Source organism: Meleagris gallopavo, chromosome 22, assembly GCF_000146605.3.
Source record: "Meleagris gallopavo isolate NT-WF06-2002-E0010 breed Aviagen turkey brand Nicholas breeding stock chromosome 22, Turkey_5.1, whole genome shotgun sequence".
Taxonomy (NCBI): domain Eukaryota; kingdom Metazoa; phylum Chordata; class Aves; order Galliformes; family Phasianidae; genus Meleagris; species Meleagris gallopavo.
In genome coordinates this window covers 12728509-12740886 of record NC_015032.2, presented here as the reverse complement: position 1 = coordinate 12740886, position 12378 = coordinate 12728509, and the positions used below count along the sequence as shown (strand labels likewise).

The 12378-nt window shown below is 38.5% G+C and overlaps 1 protein-coding gene across 1 annotated transcript in view; it reads left to right on the top strand.

The window, feature by feature from the left end:
* Positions 1-12378, top strand: part of GNAS (GNAS complex locus) — a 46527-nt gene extending 34149 nt beyond the window's left edge. The window contains exons 4-10 of the mRNA XM_010722557.3: positions 4805-4859; positions 7666-7739; positions 8111-8169; positions 9249-9369; positions 9874-10004; positions 11046-11113; positions 11959-12378. Of these exons, the coding sequence (XP_010720859.2) occupies positions 4805-4859; positions 7666-7739; positions 8111-8169; positions 9249-9369; positions 9874-10004; positions 11046-11113; positions 11959-12105 (655 nt within the window). The 3' untranslated portion in view covers positions 12106-12378. The remainder of the gene's footprint in view (positions 1-4804; positions 4860-7665; positions 7740-8110; positions 8170-9248; positions 9370-9873; positions 10005-11045; positions 11114-11958) is intronic.

The following is a 12378-nucleotide window of genomic DNA, read 5'->3' as shown; positions in this document are numbered from 1 at the left end:
ACGCTGAGCCCTGGATTTGCTGTCAGTGCGTTGGCGCGATGGGCAGCCATGGTTTCACACTGTAACAGAGCTGACTTTCCAGGATTTGGAAAACCCCTCTGTGTTTTATTTTTTATTTTTAACTGTGTTAAAGTACGTACATTATATATATTTCTAAGCCTGAATACCTGTTTTAAAGAGTGCATTGCATCTTTGTGCTGATCCTGTGACTGGCTTCTGCACAGACAAAAAGCTGAAGGAAGGCTTTATCAGACAGTTAGCTGTTTAGCTTTTAGAAAGCCGTTCTTTAGTTACATAATGGAGTATGGCAAAGACTAAAAAGGGAGCATAGTAGAACTAAGCATGATCTATTCTGAGAAATTAAAAATGTGCTCTTGTTTTATAAACACTATTAATATTTGAGTTAAACTTAAGCTTTAAGAGAGCTTGGAATCAGTTCTGGAACCCTGATAGAATGTAGATAAATAATAAAAACGTGCCCCTCATTTGTACTGTTGGTTCTTGAGGAAGATCAGCAAACAAATACTAATTTATTTGCAGAAGTAGAAGTGTGAATTGTGAAGGCTGCTTTAAAGGTGATCAGGGTACATCTGAGTGGGTAATTCTTAGTAATATCTTGATAGAAATGCATGACTCAGAGGAAATGAAAATTCCATTTTCACTGACTTGAGAGACTCCAGGCAACCAACAGACTCCACGTGCACCTCCATTTTTTTGTTGTTTTTTTTTTCCCTGTCCCTTTCCTCTATATGTAAGATAAGATGAGCCTAGGATGTGCAATGGTAGAGGCAGAAAATGCAGTGGGAATTAAGGCTGGCAGGACTTGTGAAAGTGATTTACTGTCTGTAAAGTATCTCAAGGCTGTCAGAGGCAAGAAACTTCACAATTACAGCATTCCATACTGCTGCTGGGGGAAGTAACTTACAAACAAATGTTCTTTTTAGTCGGCTTTGAAATTTTGAATTTATGTGCAGCATCTACCAGCACTAAAGATGGGATGTTAGTATGTTGGATAAGACACATTTTGTATACAAATTCAGATTCTGTTGACAGAAAAGAAAGAAGCTGATGGAAGCGCAGCTTTTCAAAGATAGGTGTGTGGTCAGTTTGAGGAGATATTTATGGTGTTAATGTAGACTGAAAACAAAACCTCATCCTGACAGAGCAAATTTTGTTTTTGCCTGTCGACCATTTCATCGAATCACAAAGACTGGAATGTCAGGTTATTGTGTATTGAGAAGACTGTCAGGAAATTCACGAGGAAAGGTGCTCTGATTTCCCCCTCCCCATTCTTCCCCAAGTGGTGAAGTTTGCTGTTTCCAGAGGCTGAGGTTTTAATGTGTTGTGTGCTTTTCCAGCGCACGCTGCAGTTCTTGGTTTTGTGGCAGCATTGGTGGTTCAGGAAGCTCCCCCCAAAGAGGAATAAAGCAAAACCAGGGCAATTGTTCCTATATGAGAAAAGCTCCACAATTAATCTGAAATCTGCATACATATTGAAGAGAAAATCGGGACACAGTTTTGGCGTAACAAACTTGCTAAAAATTTGAAATAATTGGTGGTATGCGAATGGCTTAATTACATTGAGAGGGAGCTAAAGAAAGCTTCTGTGTGTGTCTGTGTGAGTCCTGCTTTCTGAGCACATCCCGTACAATTAACAAAACTGGATTCTTTCAAAGATGTGTGTCCAACATTTCATATGCTATTTTTCTCTCTGAGCTGAAGAAAAGGATCCAAAAATAAAATGTGGTTTTAATTTCAGATTGTTTACGTTTTTTATTAATACCTTGCATTTTAATATCCCAGGGACGCATCTGCTGCTGTCCTAGCAATGCTTCATCACCAGTGTTGCTGGCCACGAATGACCTAGAATCTCTTTTATTAGCAATCTCTTAGAAGCATAGCATTAATTTCATTTTCTTTTAATGAGTAGTACAGACAGAAGCACCTATACCGAGTGTCAGTTTTGCAGGGCAGTAACTGTTATTTAGTCACGTTCAGAATCTGGCCCTAAGTGAGAATTGGCAGCAATGCTGAATGAATGATTTGCATTCTGGAAAACAGCTTTCCCATAGAATTTCTGGGAAAAATTCACAGAAGAAAAAATCTGACTTTATAGTTTGGTGCAAAACTTACTCTCAATACAAAATTTGGTTTCGTGGTGTGATAGTTTTGTCTGAGTTATTTCACCAAGGTTTCTCACTGTGAAATTCATTGCTGACACAGTAGATGGGCATTTCTCCAACGGGCTCAGCACAGTCTGACAGCAGTGAACTCAGCACACAAAGTAGTACTTCTGTTTTGGGTTGAGCATAATAAGAGCTAAAAATAAAAATTAATGATGCTGAATTTGTTTTCATTTTGAATTAAGCTTTTGTTCTCACCTCACTTGATTATTAGTTTCATTTACTGGATAAGTTATTTGGTCTTGACTAACAGTGACATAGACATCTCTGAACAGAGTGTATTGAACTTTTCTGAACTCTTGTGCTCCACTACTGCTGCTTATTTTAGACCACATTTATTGTTCCAGTTGTTCAATTGAGAGAATGATGATTCTTTCCAATGTTTGTGACAAAAAAAAAAAAATCAACTTTTTAATGTCTTCTAAAGTTGATAGAGCAGATTTTTTTTAATGAAAAGGGAGATATGTACAGGAGGAAATGTTCATTTAGCATTATTGCTTTGCTTGGTTTCCTTCAAATGCTACTTAGGAGCCGTGTAGGTTCTCTGCTAACTATCACACACACAAAGACTTTCTTTTTGAACGTGAACTGTTACAAGCATCAGGTGTTACTGAGTATTAGAGCACATTTCTGGGGGGAAGAAGATATGTTTATTCCATTCCTACTTGTTTTACCTGGCATGGACGTTGCTGTTGGATTTCATCTCAGTACAGTACTGCTTCTCCTGCGTGGCTGATGTTTTTCAAGGAAATCATTGGTCTAAAAATAGTCTGCATAAACAACAGTAAGAGGTTTGTACTTTCAGTTCCAGGTTGTAGCAATCTCTTGTTGTTATTTTCTGTTAGTTTCCAAAATCCATTAAGCTGATTAGCAGCATGTTTAAAAACAGAAGAAAACCCCACCTTTTGTGGAACCTTTCACGAAGTGTCATACGTAGGTGAGCTCAGTACAAGAAGTCTGGAAGCTGTAGTGATCAGCTTTACGTGTTTATGAATGTGATGTGTTCTGAGCATTTTTCAGGCATCATCCAACTTCTGAAATCTCCACGTGATTCTGAAACTGGTGTTAAAAAAGTACTTTGTAAGGTGAAAGCATTTGTGCTAGTTGGACTTCATGACCGTCTACCATACTTAACGTCCCCTGTGTGCCAAACAAAAAAGTTTACTTTTCCTTTGGGGTAAAAAGGAAAAAGTATTATCTATCAGCTTGGAAGGGATAAGGAAAAACTCCAGCTTGCAAATGGTGCAGTACACATTTGCTCATCAGTTTTATCTTTGTTCGTCTCCATGTCTCCTTTCAGAACAGAAATTGCACTCTATACTTTCTTACTTTTTTAATAGCGTGTTTGCTACGGTACAATATTGACAATTTTGATATGTTATAAATTCTGTAATTCAGGCTAATCAAAAATTGCTTTTCCTTTGTCTCTGAAACAAGGAGGTAATGTAGTTCCTGGCATAAATGCCTTTGCTCTGAAGCCGCTGTTAAAACATGCAATCATTTTTCCTCCTTCCCCTGCACTGCGCCTCGTGTGTTAGAAGGCCAGTTGGGCAGTAGGGCCTGAAACTGAGGGCTGGAAACCCTGACTGATTTTCCTGGTGTTCTGATTTCTGATGTGTGAATCTGGGACTCAGTCACCTTTTTCCCCCTTTAAATTGTTGCTCACGACTGTAGTTAGTGCACGCTCAGCGTCCCTCTCTATGTATAGAGCTCATCTTTCACTGTCATTTCTGCTTCATAGGGGCAAAATGAATGCACAGGAATTTTAAAGGAAACTAAAGTATATTGATTTGAAGACTGATTAATCATTAATGTTATCAGTGAAGTTAACTGTGAAAGCATTTCCTGCTAATCTCCTATTCATATGAAAATGAAAGGTGTCACACTGCTGCATACTTGGCATGGGGAAGGTGATGAAGGTGCCTGGAAGCATCAAGGCTGTGTTCTGAAGTTTGGTTTATGGTGTCTGAGTCTTATGCCAACACCACAGTCAAACTTCACCCATGGGTTCCTTGGTTTTTTTCTCCAAATTAAGGTGGAAGACAATTGGGAGGTTACAGTTTGTTGGTTTAAAAAAAAAAAAGACTTGATAGCTTCTTTAATTCAAATTCTAAGAAATTGGAAAAAAATAAATCTTTCTATATCTACTTTAGGTAAATATCTGTACCTATTAGTACTGCTTCTCCAGAAAGTAAACTGAGAAACTTTTCCCTACAGTTGACAACAAAAGCAGTGTTCTCTCACACTTAACTGAACTTGTAATGAAATCAGTTTAGAGATTTCATTTACTAAATGACTTGGTGACAGTATACATATAAATATTACTTTCAGGATTATTACATGTAGGTAATTCATTGGAGTCATTGTGTTACGCCAGCAGGACGGCTTACATTGCTCAGGTGATGGGACAGAATTGCCCAAAGGCAGCAGTGCTGGGTGCTGCTGTGGCTGCAGCCCTCTGCTGGCTGCAGGGCTGTGTGCTCCCAGTGCTGAGCATTTTCCTTGTATTCAGCACTTGGTGCAACTGAATGCATTATAGCTTACCTACTGATATATGGGAACACCCATATCTATCTAAATTTCCTGAGTATTTAAAAATATTTTTTTTCTTTTCTTCCCAGTTTTCTAGACAAGATTGATATAGTCAAACAAAATGAGTATACACCATCTGACCAGGTAAGGAAAGTTTCATTAAGGGATTACACGATATATCTGCATGCTCTGTCTTTTAGGATATCTCTCTGATTAATTTCCCAGTTGCTCTTTCTGGCACTAACGTAGTCGTTACCATGTACTGTACATATTCAGTATTCCAGTAAAAATTACTTTGTTGTTTGAGTCTTGTGCCAAGTACATTTCTTATTATTTACTTGGAGTAATTACTAATAAGTATGTAAGGATTGCGTTGGTAACTGTGAGAACAGCTATTTATGGCCCTTCTTTGGGACAACTGACAGCATCCAAGCTCCATGCAAGCTTATAGTAAAACAGGGCCATGTGCGTTTTCCTCTGGGACGTTACGTGTTTGTTCTAATATCTACTGAGTGCAATTAATAATTAAATTGCTTCCTTACATTTTCTTTCCTGAGCTAAGCAGTGGTTTTTGTTTGGCTGTTTTCCTATCACACTTGTTTTGATTTCTAGTGGTGCAGAACTCCAGACAATGCACTTTTCCAAACTTGTTTCTGTGTCTTACGGCGTTAGAATTTATAAACTATTTGAAACCCAGGGAACAAGCTAGAACAATATTTAAATATGTGTATTTAAATGAGTATTAAAATAGCCAGACAACAATAATTTACTACTGATGTTAAAATGTAGCCACTTTGTTTAATGATTTAACAGTGTTGTATAACCTTTGGATTTTGTGTGGTTTTGACTTTGACTAACCAGTTTGATCCCTACATGGTAAGAACAGAGCTTGTATTGTGCACATGCATTTTTTTTTACAATCTCTTCATGATTTTGTCTACATACTCCAAATGTTACAGTTTGGCTGCTATTTGGATCTACTATAAAGAACACCAAACTTTGAGTCTTAAATTATGAAACCTTTAAGAGAATTCAGAGTGGTGTTTTGTAGTAAGTTACCATTGGACTGTGTCTGATGCTTATGCAAAATAGGTTCATCAGTATTAATTACCTGCTAGGCACTGCATTATGACTGTCACTGCTTTTCAGTGCATACGAATAAAACACAACAGTATGTTTTTATTTTTTTAAAGAGGGCTGCTCTGAAAGTAATGCCTCTTGTTTTGTGATGTTTGCTCACAACATCAGAGGCAGATGTTGGTGCTATGGCAGCAGGGTTTGAACCTTCCCACCAACACTGTTACATTTTGCTGCTGTGTGACGGATGGCAGCAGAGAGGCAATAGGACAGAATGGTGTCTGACATGGAAGTGAGGATGGATCAATTGTGGAGTTTAATTCCCCTGTGCAGCAGAAATGGCACCCATTGATATTCATCGACGCTTTCTGAACATTTATGGAGACCAAACATTGGATGTGAGCACAGTGAGATGGTGGGTGGTGCATCTCAGCAATGGCAACAGCAGCATGAAAGGCAAGCCATGTCCTGGATGGCCATGCACAGTTGTCACACCATGACATGAAGAGTGTTTTATCTCATCCATGCAGATAATAATCAGGGAGCTATGTACAGAGTTGAATATCAACTTAAGTGCACTGGAAACAGTAGGACCAGGTGAGCCTTCCAGATGCTCACATGGACAGAAAGAACACCATCTGCAAGTTTGCCAGGATCTGTTGAACCAACATGAGGCTGAAGGTGACAGTTTTCTGGATCATCATTACCAACAATGAGATGTGGTGTCACCACAAGATGAAGTCAAAATGGCAGTCTGTGGAGTGATTACATGTGAATTCTCCTTCAAAGTAAATGTTTGAGATGCAGCTGTCAGGGGCAAAGTGATGTGCACTGTCTTTTGGGATAGGAAAGGGGTGATCCTTCTGGATTCCCTGGAAGCCAGACAAACCAGCAACTCTGACCACTGCAGTGCAACACTGACTTAAGCTGAAGACTCGTACTTCCAGAGCCAGGTCAGAGAAGAGGACAGCCTTTATTTTACAGCGCAGTAATGCCAGGCTTCATACCAGTTTGAGGACCATGGAGTCTGCTGTCAGTCTTGGCTGGACTGTCCTACCACACCCACCACATAGTTTGGATTTGGCACTGTCTGACTTCCATCTGTTCAGATTGATGAAAGATGGACTATGTGGGCAATGTTTTCCTAGCAACAATGCCAGCATAGCACCTGTGAAACAGTGCTCACCTCTGCTGGTGCAGATTTATACAAGCATAGCATGCATGCTATTTTTTATCCCTGGCAAATACGCATAGTGATGACTATGTTAAAAACATAGTGTTTTGTAGCTGAGAATTTATCAAATAATGTTATTTTGCTCTTTGTATCTCCTGTAGTTTCCCTGGCAATAAATAGAGGCATTACTTTCAGAGCAATCTACATGATAGGATTTTGCAGCAATTATAGTCATTTCAATTTTTGATAGCTCTCAAATTATTGTTATCATTTTTATTTCTTCAGGAAATTTCCTTTAATAGCCAAACACTGAGTAGCTGGGGGGAGAGATCTGTCTTTTGAGGTTGGGAATGGGTTGGTAGTTGCTTAAGGATCCTGTTGTGCACTGCAGTCCCACTGAAATCAGTGAATGCGGATCTGCAGTGATGATTGTGCCACTGGTCTGAACTTTCACATTTACTGTAAGTGACCTGTAAGTGTTCTCTTCCACACTGTATGTGTGAAACTGTATGTGCTTCTAAAGTTGAGCACAGGGATATGTGTGTAGGCATTTACAAGATCAGAGTGCAGCTTTGTAATGCTCTATTCTCTGTTTGTAGCACATTGTGAGCACTGTTTAAAAAGTTTTCTTTCTCTTGCTGGATCTATGAAAAATTATAAAGTATGTGTTGAATCAGTTATTTTCCCTTTATGCTCTAGGATCTTCTCAGATGCAGAGTTTTGACATCGGGAATTTTTGAAACCAAGTTTCAAGTGGACAAAGTAAATTTTCAGTAAGTGTCCTCTCTTTTGTTTTTTGGGTTTTTTTTCCCCCATTCTTTAATACAATGCAGAAGAACCGAGATAAATTGGAGGAAGTAATGCCTTCAATTGACTTGCTGCAGGGCCTCTTTCAGTGTTATCTTTGAAAGGATGAAAATGAACCTGCAGCGTGCGGACACCAGAACTTCTTACTCTTTATCTATAGGCATGAGTGAGAGCACACAGTTCTATTTTGTAGTGAAAGCCCTGCTTGCATATGTCAACCTGTTAAGGTTCTCATAATGCTTGATTTCTTTTAGTTTCGTGATATGGTCCTAAAATTTCTCACATGTGCTGTTTTCATCTGCCTGAGAAGTACTGTGACTGTTTTTTTTTTCCTTAGTATGTTTGATGTTGGAGGGCAACGAGATGAACGCCGAAAATGGATCCAGTGTTTTAATGGTATGGTCAGAATTTGTTTTTATAAAATAGTCACCCACGTCATTTTAATGATGGTCTTATATTCTCACCTTGTGAAAGCCATCTTCTTTTCCACGTAGCTTGCTAAGGAATTCTCTGAATAGTCACACTGGATGGAATTGTGTGTGTGTGTGTGTGTGTGTGTGTGTGTGATGTAAGCTTTTGTAACTCTGATCTGGGAGGTGTAGGGAAAGGAGAATGTAGGAGGGAAGGAATTAAAGCTTGATAACTTAACGTAGCCCGTTCATCTTCTTCAGCTTTCCTCTCTTTATTTAATAGGGTTAATTGGCTTTTTTTTTCCAGTCATTCTGTGAGCTCTGGAATCTTAACACTGATAGTCCAGCTTATTGTAGGAGACTATTCCTAACATTCATACAATTAAAATGAGGTAGTTATATATCCTGAAGTGTTGCCATACCTTCACTAAAGCTGTTTATTTCATCTCTCTGTCTCTACTAAGATGTGAAACCTTTCTCCACACAAGTTTTCTTAAAGCTAATGTTGATGAAAACATTTTTCTTTGTTCTTTGGACAAAATATTTATGAAGCTATGCAGATGTCTGTCTCCTTTTAGACAAGTTATAGTGAGATCCTACAGAAGAGGTGAGGTAGAATGCAGTTTAGAACTCTCTTCACTGCAGTTAACTGTCACGGGAGTATCAGCTGAATACTGTTGATATATGTGAGACTACTGTGCAGTATTTTCTTCTGTGCTATTTATAACAGATCTGTTTGGTTTTTACCTCTGCTCCTTCCTCTTCCTGTTACCTCATGATCTGACTCATCCCTTCTGCTGTTGATGTCTGAGGCAGATGATCTTAGAAGTCAGTGTAGTGGCATGGAGCAGCACAGCCACACAGAAACACAGAAATCTGAATTCTGTAATCCTACGAATATCTCCAGACCTTTTTAGATTTCTGGTACATATTGCTTATGAAAATAATAGCATTCTGGCCTTATCTCCTAATGAAGCTGAAACTTTGGCAGCTTTTTTGTGAACTCAAATTCTTGGATGTTTCTTCTTAAAGTTGGTATTAACTGATGAGTATTTCTTGACTTAGATGTGACTGCTATCATATTTGTGGTGGCCAGCAGTAGCTACAACATGGTTATACGAGAGGACAATCAGACCAATCGGCTTCAAGAAGCACTAAATCTCTTCAAGAGTATCTGGAACAACAGGTCTGTGAGTTGAAGTTTCATTGTTAATATCGAATAAACTAGTAATCCTGGTGAAGACTTGTTAGAGAGTAACATATATTATTTGCTTCTCTTGGCCCTGTTTAAGCCAGCCTTTGCTCACAGCTGCCTTCATGTTACATTAATGTCTCATGCACTCAGCTTCTTGAAGAACACTTTGGAGAGTTACAAACTGGTAGTTGCCGTATTGAGGGTTAAGTAATTAAAGCAGTGATAACCACTTCTTAATTTACTACTGTAAGCTCACTTATTTGTTGTGTTTGGAGTCAGAGGGTAAATTTCATTGCCTGCACTGGAACCACATAAACCAAACCTCAGGATGTGTGCAGTCTGAATCGCACTGCTGAATTCACGTGTTAAAATCACGTTTCACAGTTATTGTATTGGATCACAGTGACATGTTGTCTTCAGAGCTAGACTGTGTTTCTTTTTACTACATGATCCTAGCTATGCCGTCTCAAGTTATCCAGCTTCAATTTCTTGTAGGTGGCTACGGACCATTTCAGTAATTCTCTTCCTGAATAAACAAGATTTGCTAGCAGAGAAAGTTTTGGCAGGGAAATCTAAAATTGAAGACTACTTTCCAGAATTTGCTCGCTACACTACACCAGATGATGGTAAGATTTTTAAGTTTTATCAGCAATTTATAATTTTGTTATTAATCTCATTTGCTGTGTTTTTATTAATTTCAGGTAAAATTTGAAAATCACAAGAATAAATAATTCTTGTTGTTTCTTAGCCAAGCAGTAACATCAGAATTAGAACACAAGGGAACAGCACAAAGCTGTGATAGAGGAGGTTACAGCTGAACACTGGGGAAAATTTCTTTAGCATGAGAGTGATCAAACACCTGAGCAGATCTCCTAAAGAGAGGTGGCTGATGCCCCATGCCTGTCTGTAGTCAGAGGCAATTGGATAATGCTCTAACATGCTTTAACTTTGGCTTAGCTCTGAAGGGGTTAGGTAGTTGGAGTAGGTAGATGATCTTTGTAGGTCCCTTCCAAATGAATGATTCTATTCTATTTTAGGTTTTTATAATGTGACAATCCTATCTTTTATTTGTTTAATATATTAATAGTTTCATCATGTTACTTTGCTGGTAGAATACAGTGCAGCTTATACTAGTAGTGCTGGAGAGATGCTGCAGCAATCTGACACATATCTAAAGGACCAACTTTGACCAATGGTTGCCACAAGTCAGCAGACTGAGCCTTTTTTTAATAGGAATTCTACAATGAAGGGCCTTCTTCACAGAACTGTGCAGATACATACCTCTATACATGAATGGACCAGTAGTAAATGAAATATATACAGTTAGCATTACAATTTATCTGTAACCTCATTGGTACTGGTTCCAAGCTACTGCTACTGGTGTGAGACCCCCAAGAGTAGCAAGAGTGTATTCCTTTCAGTCACACTTGCAGTCGTTGTTCTAATCTGCCAGATGTCTGGTATTAGAGACACTTCAACAGTACTTTGTTCTAAAAATGTTAATACCTTGCTGTTTAGAATATTATGTTTTGTTTTATTTCTTAGTCAGGTTTGCAAAATACGAATGTTTCTATCCCATGCAAACAGAAAACAGGACAAGCTATGAATTTTTGGAGCTATCAGCAAAAAATGTGTTTTAATGAGATGCTTATTTTGTTATTTATCAGCAACACCAGAGCCTGGTGAGGATCCCAGAGTTACAAGGGCCAAGTATTTTATTAGAGACGAGTTTCTTGTAAGTATTTTCTTTCATTCAATATTACTTATGTGATTCTTCTTAAATTCAGGCTTTAGGCACTTCTTAATACTGAAAAATGCTACTGCATCTCGTGTAGTTTCTATTTGATGTCTACACTGCACAAAACAGACACGTTTTACAGCTCAGCACTTTGTTAGTTGCTCTTGCACGTACGTTTGTTGATGCAGACTGTAATTAAACAGCAAAAGCATTGGTGAGAAATAAGAAACCTCAAATGGAGAATAATGAGTGAAATGCTGCTGCTGTTAGTGGGGCCAGGCTTTTATTCATCACTTTTAAAGACAAAGACTAATGAAAAGATGCACCATCTGCAAAATATTAATGATATATTTTCATGTAGTTTTTCCATGACTTGTCAGCTAAAGCTATACTAATCATAGGTGTTTTAGGTATTATTAAATTCAGTTGTAATGCTGTGTTTTGCAATCAAGTTGTGAGCTCATTTTATATTGGAACAAAATAAGATTTTCAGGGAGGCTTTTTTAAGTGTAAAATGGGGCTAAAGAGATTTGTACTATGAGGCACGTTCCCACTTTCTACGTGCAGTGATTTGCTAGGAGCTGTGTGACTAAATTCACTGAACATACATGAAATAGCACTTTTTGAGTTCTCTTTCAACTGTAGAATTCCCTGGTACGTGGTGACCTCTCACATATAATTACAGTCATTCTAAATGCCATGTTCTAGGTGAGAGAGCGAGAAATCCCTATGAAGACACAGCTCACACACGCTTACCTTAACCTTCATTCACCTGAGGTCTGAGACTTTTTTGTTTTCTCCGGTTTTATTGTAACCTGGTATCTCTCTCTTACTTTTAACAGAGAATCAGCACAGCAAGTGGAGATGGAAGGCACTATTGCTATCCTCACTTCACGTGTGCAGTGGATACAGAGAACATCCGGAGGGTTTTCAATGACTGTCGGGACATTATTCAACGCATGCACCTTCGCCAATACGAGTTGTTGTGATGGACAGCACCTTTTTCTGTGTTTTGGACTCCTTATTCCTTATTAGAAAAGAAAAAAAACACCCTTGCCCACAAGGGATGGAAGAGAACTGTTTGAATCTCCCGTTGATTTGCACCCCTCAACTTTTTCTCCTTGCTGGACAATAGCAGCACTTCTAAGCTTGCTTCTTTACCCCTCGGACAGTTTGAGATGGCCCCTAACACTTAAAGGCCATTTCCATGAGGACTCCCTAACACTGTTATTAACAAAAAAAAAAAAGCAAAAAAAAAAAAA